At 39.5% G+C, this 21,285-nt stretch overlaps 1 protein-coding gene across 1 annotated transcript in view; it reads left to right on the forward strand.

Annotated features, from left to right (window-relative positions):
* Positions 1 to 20,773, forward strand: part of LOC124802988 (WD repeat-containing protein 26) — a 145,621-nt gene extending 124,848 nt beyond the window's left edge. The window contains exons 11-12 of the mRNA XM_047264088.1: positions 12,816 to 12,998; positions 20,422 to 20,773. Coding sequence (XP_047120044.1) covers positions 12,816 to 12,998; positions 20,422 to 20,504 — 266 coding nt within the window. The 3' untranslated portion in view covers positions 20,505 to 20,773. The remainder of the gene's footprint in view (positions 1 to 12,815; positions 12,999 to 20,421) is intronic.
* Positions 20,774 to 21,285: the final 512 nt, after the last annotated feature.

Here is a 21,285-nt window from a genome sequence, read left to right on the forward strand (position 1 = left end):
CAAACTTTGCACATGCTATGCTCTTCTTCAAAACATTCTGAAGACTGTCTTGAACAGTTGATTTAGAGATGTGGCACCATTGCTGTCTGTGACACGACAGTGTTGACACACTATGGTCACACATCTGCTGTTTAACACAGCTTGCTTGCAACTGACTGGTCAAATGCACATTTGTTGTTTACAGTTGTTAGTTCAGGGGCTGCCTTTGTAGTTACCGCTCATCTGTGACTTGTATGCCAGGAATAAAATGTCTTGAACTTTTGGGATGGACGGTGTATGCTGAGATTTGGGGAATGTGTGGGCTAAGCTACTGTTCGTCGCCATTGTGGGAAACTAAGTTAGCTGGGAATTTAACCCTTTAAAGAATTCATCACAGTGTTATCCATGTCAGAAGTTTCTCCATCTTGCTGGAAACGTGACCATTTACAATTTAGGTGCCTTTTGTTCGGATACTAGAGTATTTTCAGGCATTGACAGGCAACTTTGTCCATCAGTCCACTTAAAGAAGTATGGTCCAATTACAGATGTCTTCATAACTTCACACCACACTCTCACTTTATTGCTGTAAAGAAGACATTCATGCATGTCTTTAGGGTTTTTATCTGACCAGTAACAGTTTTGATTATTAACATAACCATGTAAATGGAAATGAACATAGTTGCTCATCATAAGACCAAAAATATCAGTCAACTTTTCAAACACTTTTTTTGGTAAATGTTATGCATTTTGTATAATCTTAAGACATTAGCTGCTGAACCACAGCAATTTTGGTTTTGTAACAATGGAAGTACAAGTTATAATGAAGTGCCTTGCAATATGATCAAAGAGCTACAAAGTAGGAAGGTGTTTACAAGCTGGTGGTGTTGCATGTTGTGTCTCCACAGTGTTTTCTGGTGTTCTGACTTGGATGACTTGTTGACAACATTTTGCTGTAGGATGGAATATTGATGTACATAGTGGTTTTACAGCAAGAAATTTATTAAAAGAATGTGCATTTTTCCACTTCTGCCTTTTGGTCATCTTCTTTGCAAATGAGAGCAACTACGTTCTCTCCATGAATAGAAAGGTGATGATATGAATGTAACTTATTAGAAAGATATTACCTGCAGTAGTAAATGCCATACACATTAAAATGGCAGCATCATTAAATTTATCTGTTCTATTTGTTTTGGTTGACATATATGCTGAACAACAAACATACATCTAAAAACATTAATAAAAAGCTCCAGATTCTGTATTAAGTCAGCGAGATACACTACTCAGTGAACATCTACAAAAGAGGGAGTTTCTCCATAACTTCAGTCACTAAAACAAAATTTAAAATTTAGTCTTACCTCACTATATATGTTTAATATTTTTTTTATTTTAATATTTGTATTTCTTTCTATTTTTTAATTTTCCACAAATATACACGCAAGTGGTCATAGTTATTTGAAATTGTGGCTCTTTAGTTTATCCATATAGATAATTGCACATAGCATTAGAACCACGAGAATTAACTTTTTATTCTTCATAAATGCATTCAAGAATGTTGAATTATTGTGGCAAAAATAATAAAACTAAGCATGTCCGAGAGTTCACATATACATCGTAATATTCTCACAACACACTATTTCAAATATATATTGCTGCCACACAGCCCCCATTCTTACTCCTTGCTGTAGTGTGGAGCACCTGGAATGCCATGGTAGTTAAATTGGATTTGCTGACCGGCTCTTTTGTGGATTGGATGACAGGGTGACGATGATGCTTTTGACTGTAGTGCAGGTGTGCCCAAAAGTTGAGAGAGAGAGAGAGAGAGAGAGAGAGAGAGAGAGAGAGAGTTGGTCAGTGTCTGGTAAGTAGGACCCAGTAACTATGGACCATTTGTGGTGTTATGTGTTGGCACAGTATCCTGTACCATTGAGGGTAAAATCCATGTCAGTTCGTCACATCTCATGTATAGTTTCAATGGTGTGTCATTATATAGGATGCCCATAGTATGATTCCCTCCACTCAGCACTTGGAAAGAACTAATGTATGGTGTGGTGGCTGTAGTGGCAATCTGAGTGAGTCCATGGGCAGCAGCACATGTGAACAGGTGTGAAAGCCTATGTGCACAAATACCTGATGGTTGCCTTGGCGAGAAACTGGTGGACAGCGGATATTGATGTAATTGTGTTTTAAATGCTGCAAGTGTGGAAGTTCCACCATGTCAAGTAGAGGTGCTAACCCTAAGTAGTCCGCTGGAATGCGTAGAGGCTTACTATAAACAATTATGGCCAATGACAAGTTTGTATGGAGTTGGGAAGCCTAAGAGGGCTAAGTGAAGTGCCTGTATCCACCCTTCTTGGCGATACATGAGTGATGCTTTGAAGGTTCTGTGCCACCGTTCCACCATACCATTACTTGTGGTGTGGTAACTGGGTAGTGTATGGTGTCACCAAATGCCACACAGTGTGGCTAGTTTTTGGAACAGAGTGGATTCAAACTGGCAACCATCATCAGTTGTAATTCAGAGAGGACAGTGGAAACCCTCAGTCTATGTAAAAATAAATGTCTTTGCCGTAGTTTCAGCCGAGTTATCAGTGATAGGTATTGTCTCCACCCACCTTTTACATCTGTCCATGGCGGTGAATGTGGATCTGGTATATTCAACCTGTTTGACATGAACATGCACAGTGAAAGTTACTGATGTCAGTATATACGTGACAAGCCACTCTATTATGTTGCCATTGGACACGGGAACATGCTCATGTGAGTGCATGTATCTTCTGAAAGACCACAGAGAGCAATCTGTAAGCAGTCTGAGCGTGGTGTTGGCCTCTGGATCAGGTAAGCCATGGACATATTTGAAGGCGGTCTTGCAGAACTTCTGGGCAGTTATGAGCACCATTTGTTCAGAGAGATGTCACATCACAGTTTCAACTTGGAGTTGGGCCAGGAATCTGATTAGCCTTGCAGATGTATCATTCAACAACTGTTGTAACTGTGGACCTGTGACCTGATCCACGGTGACTCTGTGGTCTATAATCTCTGCCACACCACAAATACAAGAAAAGTAGTCAGCCACAAAATTTTCAGCACTTCTCATGTGCCAAATGTCTGTCATAAGCTGGCTTATGAACTCAATATGTCGAAACTGCCTACATGAATGCTTGTCACCTTCTTGGAGACTGAAATAATGGATTTATGATTTGTAAAAATAGTCACTGGTCACACTTCTATATGAGGTCAAAAATATCTGTCTTTTGTATGCAGTTTGTATATATTAAGTGTTAAAGTGCAATCACACATTCACCAATTGCGCTATCCTCCATAGGCTTCTGTGTTGTAGTCGTGCCATTTTTACTAGAGGCACAAGTGTTGTCAGTTTTGTGTAACACACTGTAAACAGGGTGGCCTTTAGTACTTGAGACTGTACCATTGTCAACTGATCTCAGTAACACTGTTCCCTGTGGGTCAACTGCTAGTGCAAAATGTGCCAGAAGGTATGCACCTAATATGGGTTCAGAGATGTCAGTGACTACAAATGATCATGTGAAAGTTTGGGGAAACCAACACTTTTGTGTCCATAAGTATTGATCACAGTGTTGTTGCCTGCTTGAACATCCTGTTTGTTGTCTGGCGTGTGGCTGACAGCCAGCATGTTGATCTTGAAACCAGTGTCTGTGAGGAACATCATGCCTGTATGCTTCTGTGATATGTGCAGTCTTTTTGATGCAGTTGAATATTCATGTGGAGGTGGCTGCTGCCAGCAGTGTGCGGACACTGCTCTGCTACTGTGGACTCACTGACTATTCAAGTAATGGCTTAGAGAGCTGCACTTGGCAGCACGTTCGCCAAAATATTTGTGGTATCAGCATACCCCAAGAGAGCTCTTCTGTTGGTCCTGAGTTCCTGTATTAGCGCGTTATTGCTATTGCATGCTCTATCTCTACCCTCTTATAACCCAAAGGTGATTCATTATGTTTATTTTGAAGTAAATTTAAATTTTGGTGCCTGGTCACAATTTCAGAGCACTTGGGATGCTGAGATAGTGACAAATTACAGAGAGAGGTAGCAAAGGCAGAATTTAAATTAACATTTCTCATAGTACTCATCTGTTATTGTTCCTTGTTGTTGTCGAAAGTTGTAGGCTTCTAATCCACTAGAGTCTGAAAAGCAACTTCATATACTGGTCTGGGATATTCTTGGCTTCATTGTGTTAAATTATATGACCACTGGTTGAGTTTCTGTTGTAGAATAGATATATTTTCAGTTATTTCACTTCACAACACAATTAAGTTCAACCTCTATGCTAACTCAACTCCATACTTGTACTGAACAAGAACATACATTTACCTATAACAACATGTAGCAAGGAAAACACTATCATATATTGATATATTCATGCATAATCATCTTTGGAACATACATTGCAATAAACAAAGTATAAATAATTGTTTATTATTGCCTATCTTTCTAAGAAATCCATAGTAATTACATAAACTGTTTATATGTGTTGACATTACACATTTTCATATAGCTATTTGGTAGTGGATTTCTGGATTTTGAGTCTTTAACTTGGGAATCAGTCATTTCATATTATTCAAGAATGGTTAGTGCAGTTTATCTCACCATAACCAGTTTTATTACAGTGCACATCTCTGTTGCCAGTGGTTCTGCAGTGGTTCTTAAACTTTGGATTTCATTGGAAACACTCAATGGGCATTATGACTTGACGGCAATGCAGTCTAGAATCTTTGCCTGAGGTGAACTTGGTTGGCTATGGTCCACTGATGTCGTGGGAATTGTAACCATTGACTCGAGTGTTTCATAGACCCTATCAGCAAACTTGAGTAATATGTTGGATGACTTATCGTTGTATATCACCAATGCTATCCGTACCTATCAGCAGTTGTTGTTGCCAAATGCTTAATGACAAATCATTGGACACTGTGGAGCCTTTCACTAAATTCTGTAATGTCGCTAGAACTATGTTGGAGTCTTGACACCACATTTTTCTTGATGTAATACTTACCTGGCTCAGAGTTCGGTGGACTTTATGCGTCAAGATATGAGCTTGTCTTTCAGTTTTTATAAGCTGCTTCTGGTGGCATCAGTGTTGTGGTTTGTTGGTCCAAATTCCTAATCATCAGAGTGAATTATTAGTGACCTTTTATCACATGTTTCAGCTGAAATATTTTCTCCCCTGCTGCTAACCACCTTTGCAGCTGGGTGGGTGTAATTGCAGATGGGGTACGGACAGACAGCTGGAACAGACGGATGGGTATCTCATTTCTTCAAACTATGGTCATGGCCCTGTTACAGGGCTTTTCATTGCACATATTTGTAACCTGGGAGAGCTTATTTGAACCGATAGTCTTTAAGTCTGACATGACATCCCTCTCAACAGAAATGAGCACTGTGATGTGACATGCGGGCATTGCAGAATTAATACCATTTTTGTTATACTGCGTGGGCTTCATGCTCATATAAGATGGGAGAGCGACTCCCAAAACCTTTGTCATCACATAGTTTCCCAATTTTGTCAGTGATGGCATGGAATAATCTACTGTTGTTGCTTGTTGTCTTCGTGTGTATTTCCACTGTTTGTCAAAAATGCCATTTGTGGAAAGTTCTTAGATGGGGTCACCTGTTATGTGGTCTCTTAGTTTATAAGCACAGATAATTGCACATAGCTTTATTACGTAAAAAATCATGAATCTTCACGAATGCTTAGAACAACATATTGGAGGGGGCGGGACTATAAGCAAACACAGTGAATTTAAATTACAACAACAAAGATAACAAAACTAAGCACATCAGAGATTAATACTCTCATGACACGCAAGTGCAAAAAATGTATCACTGCCACAAAATTAGTAATCCATGCTTAGCTTATTCATTGGTCAGTGTAATATACCTTATTACAACATCAAAATGTCAAACCAACAAGACAGAATATATGTGATCCAACATCAATAGAACACACAAATTTAAAGATGCTGCCTTTTTTTTTTTTTTTGTATAAGGCACACTTTTCTACTTACGTTTCTAATAAGCTACATTCACATCATCACGTTTCTATTAATGGAAGTAATGTAGTGTGCTCTCTTTTATTAAGAAAACCAGTTGAAAATGGGATAAAAGGTAGAAACGTGTCTTGTACCAAAAAATAAGCACAGCAGAACTGAAAAAATGCCGCTTTCTTTCACATTAAAATGCTGAGTTGTAATGCAAGAATCATTACTGAAAGAAAGAAATGCATTGTTTAGGCAACAATGAGTCACTTGGAGAGAAATTCTGCCGTGTGCAAAACATCTTTGTAGTTTTGTTTCCATCCAGACATGTTTCAACACTTTCTGCACTTTTGTCAGTGGGTTTGTTTATTTTGATTCTCACATGGAGCTGCTGGACATTTATGCTTGTAGCTTTAGGTCTAATGCCCATTCTGTTGCATTTCATAGATTTTTGATGCTGTTTTTTTTTTTGCCAAATTTGGCAAGACATCATATAAAATGAATGTGTAACGACAAGAACGAAAGAAATACGTTTGTTATCTCTGCACAAAAAAGTAAAAGCACTGCAGCATAAAAAAACTATGACAAGCTGTAGATTGCATAGTAGACCTAAAGGTACTAGCATAAATGTCAGGTAGCACCACTGAGAAGGAAAGAGACAAAACCACTGAAGAAAGCACAAAAAGCACTGGAACATGTCTGGGTGAAAACAAAACTACAAAGTTGTCTTGCATAAGACTCAATTCCTCTCCAATTTTCTTAGCAAGCACTGAAATAAGAACTGCAACATTCACAAGATGATTAGTGAATGATTATTCAACAATGGAAATGTTGTGTAGTACCGTCAATCATTTTGGCACATGCTGTACAATTATGTTGTTATAAAAAGAATTAGAATCTTCAGTAACTTTGGGAGAGACAGGGGAGAGGATGTGTGTGTGTGTGTGTGTGTGTGTGTGTGTGTGTGTGTGTGTGAGAGAGAGAGAGAGAGAGAGAGAGAGCAAAAGACTTCAGAGCAGCCGTCACAATACCTGCTAAAAACTAGCTCATCCATCCCAGTGTTAGAATGATGAAGTTCTCATTCCTTACAAATGTCCTATTTTTGCAGCTTATAATATTCTTTAAATACATTTTATGAAGAAGAATCGTAATTCTGAATTATATGAAGGTGTTCAACGAGCCACTAGCAAAACTGTCACGTACTGCTACATGTGCACAGTACAGTTTGATCATAGGTGATTATAAAGATAAAACAGTCTTAAGTTTCTGCTATGTAATTAAGAAATTGTACTTGACCAGAGTCATTGTGATAAACTGGGTCTGATACCAACTGATAAAATAATGGCCCTGAATCTTATCATCATAGTAAAAAACCTAGATGGAATGTAAAGAATGGTATTAGTGAAAAGAGACTGCATTAAGCAGTGCATAGACACACAGTGTGTACATATTGAATGTAGGAAAAATGAGTAGTCTCATATTTAAAAAGTAATGATTGATCTGGGTGAACTTACTCATTGGTCTCTTTAGCAATTTTAGAAACATATTGTATCTTATGAATTGTGATCAAAAAGTAATGGGAATTTTGTAATTACACACACTTTAGACCTCCAATTTTTAAATTTTTTTTATCTTGATGCCACACATGCTCCTGATATATGTTTGCATTTTCAGCTGTTTTCAATATTAAGTTTATTGCTATAAGTGGTTATAAGTGTTCTCGAGTGCTCGGTGAATTTTTACTTTCAAAAAAAGTGGAGCAAAGAATTTGCATTAAATTTTGTTTGAAAAATGGAATAAAGTCCAATACCACATTTGAAATATTGGCTGTGGCTGTTGGTGAATTTCCCATAGGAGTTTACAAGTGGTATAAACATTTCACCGAGGGTCAAGAAGAGCCGTAAAATTATTTTTTATATGAAAACTTTTAAAGCTTTTGAAACGAAACAAATGTTGTTAACGTTCTAAATCTATATTCTTCATGTTTGCATATTTGCAGCTGTCTGCCTTTAAAGTGCTTTGAATTGTAGTGTGTAAAATAGCGTTGTACAATAATGTAACTATGTCAGTGCATGAGAAACAGCTTGCTGTAATAGTGTTTAAAATTCAGAGAGTTCTTCCACACATGGTGCATACCCCCCTCCCCCGAGCATGAAAATGCCAGACAACACATGAGAACTGCAACATCTGCAACAATCGGGCATCTCGGGTTCACTGTCATCGATAATCCTTCATACAGTCCTGACTTTGCCCCATTTAATTTTCATCTGTTTCCAGAATTTAAGGGAAATAAATTTGTACATGCAACACACATGTCCTGATGGTCACAAAAGGGTTAATACTCTTATCTACAAAAAGAGCATTGTATCATCTTCATGAGTGACTGATCAGACATTTAGTGAATGGTAAAATAATGCTAAAATGATAGTGCATATTTACTAATAAAAGTAACTGATATTCACATAGGAAAATACTATCACTTTGTCTTTCCAAAGGAAATAAAAAGGAAAGAAACATTAGGATTTAACATCCCATCAGTGATTAGGTCAATAGAGACAGAGTACAACCTACCTTAAATACTTGTTTATCTTGATTATGCTTTTCCTTAAATATACAAAACTTTGTGCCTTCATATATAAGGGGCAGTCAAATGAAAATGCGACAAATGGAGCGGAAAAAAAGAAAAAAAATTGCCTTTGTGTAAAAATGTTGTGGTTGCCTAGAGAACCATAATTGTACTCAAGCATGAACATCTTTCTCCAAGGCGAATCATTGGCCACGGATGTCTATCTTCAGGGCTCCAAAGACATGGAAATTGCATTGGGAGAGATTGGGACTGCATGGGGATGCGTAAGGTCTTCCAGCGAAACTTCAGCATAGTTGAAATAACCTGTCAACAAAATGCGTGCCCACATGTTGCCAAGATTGTTGCGACTATGCTGCAGAAGTTTTGCTGGAAAGCCCTTACACATCCTCCACACAGTTACAATCTCTCCCCATGCAATTTACATATTTGTGGGGTTCTGAAGAATAGGATTTGTGGCTGTCAGTTTGGTTCAGGTGAAGAGGTGCATACCTAGCTACATTCATGGTTCCACAGGCAACTGCAAACATTTTCTATGAAGGTATTGACCATCTTGTCTCATAACGAGATAAATGTCTTAAGAGTTAAGGCAATTGCTTTTGAAATAATAAATAGTTTACTTACTTTTTTCCATCTGTCTTGTTTTCTTTTACTTACGCTTATACGTTCTGCCTTAGCTTAATCAGACTAGGCGGAAGTTTCAGTGTAGTATTTCTTTCTCTTTGGCAGTGTGATACTGATTGCACAACACTCCTGTTGTGAAGGGCATCCTAAATGTCAGAGGTTTCTTTTGTAGAACAGGAGTAGTGAAAAGTCTGCATCATTGTCCTATAAAATTCATCCCATGTGCTTGGAGACCCTTTAGCCTGGTAAATGGTGACCCACTTCTCCTCTGTTAGCTTATATTTCAAGGTGCAAATGTTGACTCTACTCATACCTTGTAGTTGATATTGGTGCAGAAGTGCTTGGAAAATCCAGTATGGAATGTAACAATATGAAAAGGGTAGTTGCTACTCACCATATAGTGGAGATGCAGAGTCGCAGGTAGGCACAACGAAAAAGACTGTCGCACAATAAGCTTTCTGCCAAGAAGGCCTTTGTCAAGAATCGTCTGTTGTCTATTTTTGACAAAGGTCTTGTTGACCAAAAGCTTATTGTGTGACAGTATATTTTTGTTGTGCCTATTTACAACTCAGCATGTCCGCTATATGAAGAATATTGTTACAGACACGCCTAAGTGTTCTAACAACTGGCAATAGTGATCTGAACAATTAAAATCAACACTTCCGTAGTTAACCCTGTCTTATGCATATCCGTTGATTATCGCACAATCTATTCTACTCAAGTTTGACTCTGCTACCCTATTGTCAGAGCTTACTATATTTGTTAGACTAGCCTCTCACCGCAGCTTCATCCTCATATGTGTTCTCTACATATTTCATGCATCTCCTCCTTCCCCCTCCCTCCATCTTTCTCTTCTTCTCCCTTTTCTCGGTGCAGGAGATGTGGAGTATTTATCTATTCCAACCTGTCATTGTAAATGAAATACTGTGAACTATCTTTGCAGTGCCATATCAAGAAAATAGTGCTATTTTGACAGCTATTGTTTTGATTTTGTAGTTAATAGTGCTTCGCAGTTGAAAGCTATCTGAAGCATCCTCAGCTGTGAGGATTTTCCTTAACTTTCTCAACAATTGGGGTGTATTGTTGTCACGGTATGCGTATCCATCGTCCATGTAATACATGTACAGCTTGTCTATCCCCCCACTTCCTCCTCCTCCTCCTCCTCCTCTTCCTCAGCTATGTCCTCCTTCCTACTGCACTGTGTTCATCTCCCTTATTGCTGTCCATCTCCTCTTCTCTCTACACAGCTGTGACTGTCGGCACATGTAGCCTCTGCAGTTCATGCTGATACTACTTGCACAACACTCATGTTGTGAAGGGCATACTAAATGTCAAGAGATTTCACCTGTATCTCTGCCCATAAGGGAGCTAGGTAATTCCACCCTTCAAAGTGTTGAATACCAGGTAGCAAGTGGTATGTACACCATATTGGTTGAAATCGACCCAGTGGTTAGCAAGAGCATGCTGGACATATTTGCAGAGACATCCACATACATTCATTTGTATATAATAGTTTGGTGCATAAGATTGTAGAACTCCCCCCGCCCTCCCACCTCCTCACGTTGGTTGCTATGGGCTTGTTTATTTATTGTCATTTGTATTTGCAGTTCACTGTTGCTGTCTGAGTTTACATATTGTCATTTTGGGCTAGTGACTGGGCTGTGGATGCTAGGCAGTGGAGAAATCTGAGCACTTCTGACATACCCTCTATTTTTCATTTCAGTAGAGGCGTGAAATCTACGGAGGCAGCCAGAAATATTTGTGCCATGTCTGGAGATAATGCCATTAGACAGAGCACAGCAAGAAAATGTTTTTCTCATATTAAGGGGGCTGTTTTTGCATTACTGATGCTTCACATTTCACATCCAGGGAGACCTTCAGGAGTATTGTATGTTCTGAGCCAAAATCACAAAAATCAGTGGGTGGTCATATGCATATCTCTGGTTGCTCATCATTAATTCGCTTTTGACCGTCACTGACCATTCCTGTTCTGTATCATTATTGGTTCAAATGGCTCTGAGCACTATGGGGCTTAACATCTGAGGTCATCAGTCCCCTAGAACTTAGAACTTCTTAAACCTAACTAACCTAAGGACGTCACACACATCCATACCCAAGGCAGGATTCGAACCTGCGACCGTAGCGGTCGCGCGGTTCCAGACTGAAACGCCTAGAACCGCTCGGCCACACCGGCCGGCGTCATTATTGGTGATGACAAATAGTGTCTTTACGCTAGCATAAGGAAAAGTAAGGAATGGCTGAGTCCAAACAAAGCAGCAACTCTCTGTACAAAGACCTGCACACATCTACAAAAGATACTGTTGTGCATCTGGTGGAACAGCGATGATGTGGTGTACTACGAATTGCTTCCTCGAGGTGTAATGGTCACTGCTGACATTTATTGTTAACAACTGAGACATCTTGCAGAGAAAATCCAAGGATGACGACCAGGAAGACAGTGTGAAGCAATGTTTCTCCATGATAATGCCCACCTACATTCTGATAGATTGACAAAAAACACTGCATGGGAGTTGGGTTGGGAAGTCATTCCACACACACCTTATGCACCTGATCTTGTACCCTCAGATTTTCACCTTTTCTGCTTTCTGTTGAACAACTTTCAAGGAACTTTCTTTCAGGATGAAAATGCTCTCCAAATATGGATCGAAGAGTGCTTTGCTTTAAAACCATAAGATTTCTACCGTCTTGGAATCGAAAAGTTACCTCAGTGTTGGCAGACTGTTGTAAACAGTGAAGGAGAATATATTATTGATGACTGAATTCTCCGTTATGTGTACCTTTTTTGTTTATTAAACTTATGGAAAAATGCTGCAAACTTATGCACCAACCCAGTATGTTTACACTAGACTTTTCCTCATGGCTTTGCCCATGTACACATTGGACACACATGTTGCACCCATCTCTTCCTCCATTATCTCTGTGTCTACCTCTTTCTCTCCCTACACCTCTGCCCACCTGATCGTACTCCCTCTTTCCGACCATATCTTCCCCCCTTTCTCTATCCATATCCTGCTCCTGCCTCTTCCTTTTCCACCTGCCTACTATCCCTCTACACCTCCCACCTGCTCGCTGCATCTCCCTCTCCACCTCCTCTCTGTGTCCACTGTCTCCTCCCCCCTCTCATTGTGTCCATCTCCTCCTTCCCCTTTCCCTGGGCAACTCATCCTCTCCCCTCTTTCACTATTCATTGTCTGCTCCCCCTCCCCCCCCCCCCCCCCCCCCGTCTCTCTCCACTCAGCCGTGTACTTCTGTACAAATAGCCCCTGAAGGACATGACAGTACTACCCACATTACATACCTGTCATACAGGGCAGCTTATGTGTTGGGTGTAGAAAATGCTTTTTTTTCTATATATGTGCTCCTCTGGGAGCAAGGAGGTTCTAACCACCACAGCAGTGATTTGCATATAGCAAGCAGTAGGCATATCGAGTTTGGTTGAAATTGATTAATCCTGTTACGCCTATGACAACAGTACAGCACGACATATCTGTGCATGTCCACATACCATCCGTAAACCATTTGCAGGTGAGTAGATCCCATTTGTTTGTTTCTTTTAGGGTCTTTATTTGCCAATAAAAGTTTCTCAATTACTGTGATTGCAGATAACAAAGTGTATGTGTGGCACATAAAGAGAGAACTGCCAATAGCTACTCTAACTGGCCACACCCGGACAGTCAATTGTGTTACGTGGAATCCTGTCTACCACCAGATGTTGGCATCAGTATCTGATGACTGCACTGTCAGAATATGGGGTCCTGCTAACCAGCATCGTACCAACAAGACAGGTAAGCAAGAGAGACATGAAGCAGTAAGAACTAATAATACCTCTATTGTCACCAGTATCTCAAGAAATGTGTGTGGTTTGTATAGCTTATATAGCTGAAGAGTAACAATCTAACGGCTTCATACTCCTCCCTTCCAAACTTTATTCATAATTCCAGATAAATTTAAATTTACTGAATAACAATTTTTCATGCCAGTGGCAAAATAATGCTCCCAATTTAATCGTTATCCTGTATGTTATTGTAAGAAACCTGAAGACTCACATAAATGAATTGTAAAAAGTAAAGAAAACTGTATACTTACTTCAAATTCACAGAGATCTTCATTGGCTGGGGATATAACTATATTATGTAAGATTCAAGTTCAGAAATGTCATCACCATTGGTAAATAAACTGTTGACACAGCTACTTGTATTTCATCTTCTGATTTGTTAGTTCAGAGTGTATCCCTCCATTTTAACAAAAACTTATACTCACGCCAACCTCAGCGGTTTCCTAAAAATCATAATAAAATGGAGTACAAGAGAGACACTTATGTTGCTGCATGAAAACTTTTAAAGCTTTTAAAAAAACAACAAATGATGTCAACATTCTACATCTATTTTCTTCATCAAAATATCCACGGGTGTACTGCCGGTCTACAGTGTCCAACGGACACAATATTTCGGTGATCATACATGTCGCCATCATCGGGTGAACTGACAGACTGAGCTCCTGTGAACGTGCCGGTACGGAGATCCGTGCGCTATGGCTGCTTAGGGGGAACTGGCTTCGGTCACGACGGCGGCCGATTTAAATATCCTCTGCCCGCGGCACGCTCCCTCCGCCGTCTGCGCCCCACGCCACGGTCACGCGGCGGAACAGATTGCGACGGCGTCTGAGATGACGTCGGTGTGATGTCTCTGTCTGCCGTGGTCGTCACAACTACAGGTTTGCTCGATTTACTCTCGATTTACTTTTGATTAACCCAATCGCTGGTTCTCAAGCCTTGCTAAGATTATAGCCACAGTCACGGCTTATGAGGTCGTCATTGGTGTGAATTTCGATGGCCTCTCTAACAATGCTGTCCCAGTATCTCGACGTCTGTACCGGAATCCTCGTACGTTCATACTCCATAACGTTATTTTCCGACAAACAATGTTCAGCAACCGCCGACTTGCTCGGATACGTCAGTCGAGTGTGCCTCTGCTGTTCACAGCGTCGATCCTCGACGGTACGCATCGTCTGACCAATATACGACTTGCCACATTGACACGGAATGTGGTACACGCCGGCCTTCCCCACCAGTGCACGAGTTTTATTCGGAGGACAAAACACAGTTCTGACCCGGTGTTTCTTCAAAATGCAGGCGATTTTCCCCGAGAGTGCACCTGTATATGGAATAAACGCAGTGCCTACCTCCTCCCTCGTGATTTCATCCATCTCCACAGGTTGTGCTGTAGTGATTGGGCGGAGAGCACGTTGAATCTGCCACTCTGAGTACCCATTTTTTCGAAATACAGTTTTCAGATGTTCCAATTCCTGGGGTAGACTCTCTGCGTCAGAGATAGTGCGCGCCCTATGTACTAGGGTTTTAAGTACCCCATTCCTCTGTGAAGGGTGGTGGCAGCTGTCTGTGTGCTAATACAGATCAGTGTGCGTTGTCTTCCGATACACCCCATGATCTAGGGTGCCGTCAGCCCTTCTCTTGACCAAGACATCAAGGAAAGGTAATTTACTATCCGTTTCAGTCTCCATAGTGAATTTGATGTTGGGGTGTATGGAGTTTAGATGTGTAAGGAAGTCAAGGAGTTTATCCATACCATGTGGCCAGATGACGAATGTGTCGTCCACGTAACGGAAAAAGCAAGTAGGCTTCCATTCGGATGACGACAGGGCTTCCTCCTCGAAGTTCTCCATGTACAAATTCGCTACCACCGGTGAGAGTGGGCTACCCATGGTGACTCCCTCCGTTTGTTCATAGTATTCTCCATTAAAAAGAAAATACGTGGAGGTCAAGACGTCGTTTCCTTGTTTACGAGGGTTCCCCTGCGAAAGTCACTAGAATTGATTAGTCAGAAGTTTGACGAGAAGCCCACTGAACTTTTTAGGCATGTCTCGACCTCCACGTATTTTCTTTTTAATGGAGAATGAATTAAGTACATTTTCACTGTAGGTGTAAATAGTCTTCTCGATATCAGAACCCTTCATAAATCCAAACTGTGTTCTTGATAATATGTTATTTGTGGTCAGATGGTTGAGAAGCTGCCTGTACATTACTTTCTCTAAAATTTTTGAGAATGCTGGCAAAAGTGAAATCGGTCTGTAGTTTGATGGTATCTCTTTATCCCCTTTCTTGAAAAGAAGCTTAACATCTGCATATTTTAGCCAGTCAGGAAATGTCCCAGTTATAATTGATTGGTTACACAAGTAACTTAGAATTGAAATGATAATTAAATGGACATCCTAGCTGCAAACAGGCATTGATGTACTTCATTGGGGACATGTTGAAAATGTGTGCCCCGACCGGGACTCTAACCCGGGATCTCCTGCTTACATGGCAGACGCTCTATCCATCTGAGCCACCGAGGACACAGATGAATAGCGCGACTGCAGGGACTTATCCCTTGCACACTCCCCGTGAGACAGTCACAAAGTCATGATCCAGTTATTTTACATGGTAGTCAAGATGCATTCATAGTGGTGCTTGAGCATTTACTGCTGTAATACCTAATGGCACACTGCTTTCTCACGCATAGATAAAAATAATACTTGACCAGGGCCCAGAATTGAAGCTAAAGAGTCTAGGTTTCTTATAGCAGCTTTACAGAATTTACCATCTTTATGCTTTACATGAAACATAGTCTGATTTGCACAATTTAACAGGAACAGTTACCACGTATTATTTTGCTTCTTCTGTGCTGACTTGTCTGGGAGGAAGGAAATAACTCTGATCCACTGATAGTAGAGCCTTTTTTGCATAGTTCGGCTTGTAAGTCATCCAATGATGTGCAGCACCTTCGAATTTCAGTGTAACGTTGATCTGTCACCATGTGCCGCCATTGCGTGCTGACATCAAACTACAGGGCTCAGATTCTAGTATTACAATTTTATTCCAGATTCCTGGAAGTGTTTTGAATAGGCATTGATTTAGGTGCTGTTTCCACTTAGTTGCATGCCAATATATTTAGTGTCTTTGGTTTTCTACCTGTAATTAAAGGTAAGCATGCAAAAAGATGAATATGGGCATTTAATACAATATGTGTACTAAATCACTTTGAAGAATCCAGCTACACTATATTGAGAACTATACCTTCTGAGATGATTACCTCCAACAGACAGACAGAAAGGTGTGGTTTGATTTTCGAATCCAACTCACCTTCAACATTGGCACTACTTTTCAGACTTCATACCAAGGTGTTAATTTTGTCTTTCACTTTTTTAGGGTTTTTAAATTTTTTAGAAAAACTGAAAATCACAAAATAGTAGACCCAAGAAAAACAAGTCCATCACTCAGCAAGTCACATTTCGACTGAATGATGTTGCCAGTTCAACATAGACAAAATGAGAGGGGTGGCAGTTTTTGTCAAATCCTCAAAGGCATATATCAAAGGCAGCTGAAGTAAGACACCGTAGATACAGTGAGCGTGAATGACAATCACTTCGCACAACCACCACGTATCAGAAAGTGATACAAACAAATTAAAACCTTAATGAATAATAATGATAGAATTAGTGATATTTTACAGTTTTTCATTAAAATTGGAGTTCAGAGTTCTCATAAAAAACTAAACAAAACCATACAATTTAACAACATGAAGCTTATTTCTCATACACCCCCCCCCCCCCCACCCTCCCGCCCCAGTCACACAGTGTTGAGCCTTCCTCTTCCTCCCCCTTAATGTGTGATGTAATTTATGGATGGGCCCACAAAATGGTGACATTATTTTATGTCAGATGGTCACAACATGTGGTTTACAATATCATGGGACAAAAAATACGGTGAAAAAATTTTCGGATATGAGCATGAAAGCAAACAGAAAAGGTAGTACCAGTAATTATTATTATATTGTTGTTATCCTGGCTTCTAAATTTCATAGAAATGTTCTTCTTGAAACTGCTACAATTTTAAATAATGTTATGAAAAGAATAGTTGCTACTAACCATATAGCGGAGATGCTGAGTCGCAGATAGACACAACAAAAAGACTGTCACAAAATAAGCTTTCGGCCAACAAGGCCTTTGCAAAAATACACACACACACGACCAGTACTAAATTGGTGATCCCGGGATGCCTCAGAATGTGTCCTAACAACCGATCCCTTCTTCTAGTCAAGTTGTGCCACAAATTCCTCTTCTCCCCAATTCCATTCAGTATCTCCTCATTAGTTATGTGATTACCCATCTGATCTTCAGCATTCTTCTATAGCACCACATTTCAAAAACCTCTATTCTCTTGTTGTGTAAACTGTTTATCATCCGTGTTTCACATCCATACATGGCTACACTATATACAAATACATTCACAAAAGACTTCATGACTCTTAAATCTGTGCTTGATGCTAACAAATTTCTCCTCCTCAGAAACACATTCCTTGCATCGCCAGTCTATATTTTATATCCTTTCTACTTCAACCCCCCTTACTGGCCAAATAGCAAATCTCATCTACTACTTTATGTGTCTTATTTCCTAATCTAATTCCCTCAGCATCACCTGATTTGAGTACATTCCATTGTTCTTGTTTTGCTTTTGTTGATGTTCCTCTTATATCCTCATTTCAAGATTCTGTCCATTCCATTCAACTGTTCTTCCAAGTCTTTTGCTGTCTCTGACAGAATTGCAATGTCACTGGCATGCCTCAAGGTTTTTATTTCTTCTCCCTGGATTTTAATTTCTGCTCCACATTTTTCTTTGGTTTCCTTTACTGCTTGTTCAGTGTATAGATTGAATAACACCGGGGATAGGCTACAACCCTGTCTCACTCCGTTCTTAACCATTGCTTCCCTTTCATGCCTCTCAACTCTTGTAACTACCTTATGGCTACTGTACGAATTATAAATAGCCTTTCATTCCCTGTATTTTACCCCTGTCACCTTCAGACTTTGAAACAAAGTATTCCAGCGAACATTGTCAAAAACTTTCTCTTAGTCTACAAATACTGTAAACATAGGTTTGCCTTTCCGTAACGTAGCTTCTAAGATAACAACATGCAGCAGGTTGTTGTATAAATTATAAGGTTTGTGATTATACTATGGCCATGGTTCTCAGTATGTCAGCTTTCAGCAAGTTAGCATATACTGTATGTATTATTCACACAAACCAAGTTGGCACTCAGCATGGTGGCTGCTGGAACTTATTGTACATGAATAATGCCTTTGTGGTCACTCCTGTGAGCTGCCACACTGAGTGTCAACTTAGTTTGCGTGAATAGTAATGTTTTTGACACTGTTTCTTCACACTCCTCTGCCTTTGTTTTATGGTGTGTGGTTCATTATTTAACTGATTAGATATACTTGATGATGACAAGGTGTTGTAATAGGTCAATTACTAGAATGAGTATTAATAAATACACCTCATTTTGGCTGTGGATACAAGTATGTGAAAGTTGCTAAGAATCATTCATAGTGAGTGTGGGTCTTAGAACCATTTGCACACTGTTAGAGTGGTTTGGCAATCTTCCGATGTAAATAAGGGGATATAAAAATATCTCATTCCAAACTGTACATGTGCAAAACATTTGCATTATGAAAATGTCATTATGTATGGTGATAATGACATACTTATACATAGTAGTACATTCACTGAGTGAATATTGAGCTGAAAACTCATTAATGTGCAATCTGAGGGACATCTTCTACATCAGTTATATTGCCTAACTCAAATGTATGACACTTGATCTGAGTGACCTTCTGTGCTGCTGTATATTGTTGGGACTGAAATGGATTCCTTAGCAGATAACAGGCTGCAAAATAAGGTCCACAGATCATTGATAATGTCCATTCATTAATAACAGGATGATTTGTCGTGCTTCATGAGACATTCCCCTGGAGAAAAAAATCATAATATATTTTGTTTTGTGGATGTGGTGAGTAAGACCAAAAAAATAATGCCTGAAAAAGGACCTTTTTCTACATTTATAGTAAATTTAGAGAGGCTACCTAGATTATGTAATCAGTAAAGCTCATTTAATATTGAATATTACTTGCTGAGACTGCAAGAGCTAATAAGCAATCAGTCTCATAACCTCAAAAAAGTCATAAAATTGAAATTCCATTTGACTCTTAAATATAAGTTTTGTTTCATTCTGCAGAGAATTATAATCTCTCTTGTGTACTGAAACCCTGAAGTAGCCCATTTCAAAGATAATCAAATGAAACTGTTGATCCATGTAAAGTTTACGCATATAGATGTAGCTTTAGTACTCTGCTTAATCAAGACATCCTCTTATTTCATCAAACTTGAAGTTATTTCCAATGTAACCAATTCATTTTAAATATATATCTTAAAACAAAGATGATGTGACTTACCAAACGAAAGCACTGGCAGGTCAATAGACACACAAACAAACACAAACATACACACAAAATTCTAGCTTTCGCAACCAACGGTTGCTTCATCAGGAAAGAGGGAAGGAGAGGGAAAGATGAAAGGATGTGGGTTTTAAGGGAGAGGGTAAGGAGTCATTCCAATCCCAGGAGCGGAAATACTTACCTCGGGGTGTGGGGGAGGGGGGGGGGAGGGGGGGGGGAAGGACAGAGATGCGCACGCGCACACACACACACACACACACACACACACACACACACACACACACACACACTCTCTCCTGGGATTGGAATGACTCCTTACCCTCTCCCTTAAAACCCACATCCTTTCATCTTTCCCTCTCCTTCCCTCTTTCCTGATGAAGCAACCGTTGGTTGCGAAAGCTAGAATTTTGTGTGTATGTTTGTGTTTGTGTGTCTTCTATCGACCTGCCAGTGCTTTCGTTTGGTAAGTCACATCATCCTTGTTTTTAGATATATTTTTCCCACGTGGAATGTTTCCCTCTATTATATTCAATTCATTTTAAAGTTATACATGGTTTTTTAAGAAACATATGAATAAGTGCTCAAAAGAAAACACAGTATTTGATACAGACGGTAGGGCTCATAAATGATGTTGATACTCATCACGTTTTAATTTAAATGGTTAATATGTAAAATAAGTAAATTCTACAAACTCTGTAAGCCGATCTTCCATTCAGGATGCCAGAAAATTGTGAGTATTTCCTTACGTGTAGCAGGAATATTGCACTTTCTGGGTTGCTTTTGTAGCAGACAATTAAGTATACAGCTGTTACCAATATAGTAAACTGCTGAAATACTGTAACTCTCATGCAAATGTTTGCTATGCTTTCACAATTATTTTAAAGCTCATTTTAACGGCATAAAATTTTGTTCCAGGTTATGCAAATTCGAGTAGTGAAGGAGGTGTCTTTTCATCGCCATCTTCGAATGGTAGTGTCTGGCATGACTTGGGTTCATAGTAGTCATGTGGTCCTCTGCTCCATTCTACTTCTCCCTCCTTCCCTTCTCTATTTCTCCCTCTGTCACACTGTAGCAACACATGGGCATCACATCAAAGAAGATTTCCATACCTGGAGCAGGTCCTGCTTGCATGTTGTCGTGCATATCAAGTAGGAAGAGAAGTGAATGAAACACCTGGTGGAATAGAGAATTTGTGCAATCATTTGTACAATGTTTCTGTGATTTATTTCTGTAAAAATTAAAATAAAAGTGAACATGTTTCTTCATATCAGTCTGTGTGGTACTGCATCAGTTCTCTTAGAAATGAATACTGGTATTGGTTTTCAAAAAATAAGAGGGCAGTATGGTCCATTGTGATAAATTGCATGGTTTTTCACTTGCTACTCTGCTGTGAGAATTATGTGATTTTTTTTGTCCTGAAACACATGAAGCCTTTCCTTTCTCTTAATCTTCATTATTGTTGAGTCAGCTGGAGAATATTTTAGAATGATAAATGTCAGAGGACAGTCATCTAGGGCCATCACAACAATGGATGTGAATTGTGAGAAGTCTTTTGTTATGAATACTGATAAGAGAAAAGGTCTGACATTTATTACTGCAGTTTGAAGTTTGGGTTTCCTTATTGGATTAGCTGAAGAAAGAACAGAAATGTCATAACTTTTTTTAGTCTTTTTTGTGTTAGACTACATAGGATACAGAGCATCGGAGTGAACTTAATTATGCAATCTATTCAAATTAAAATTTTTCTCACAGTGACTGTAAACAGTTACGCTTGTTAAT

This window comes from Schistocerca piceifrons, chromosome 6 (assembly GCF_021461385.2).
Source record: "Schistocerca piceifrons isolate TAMUIC-IGC-003096 chromosome 6, iqSchPice1.1, whole genome shotgun sequence".
Lineage (NCBI taxonomy): Eukaryota > Metazoa > Arthropoda > Insecta > Orthoptera > Acrididae > Schistocerca > Schistocerca piceifrons.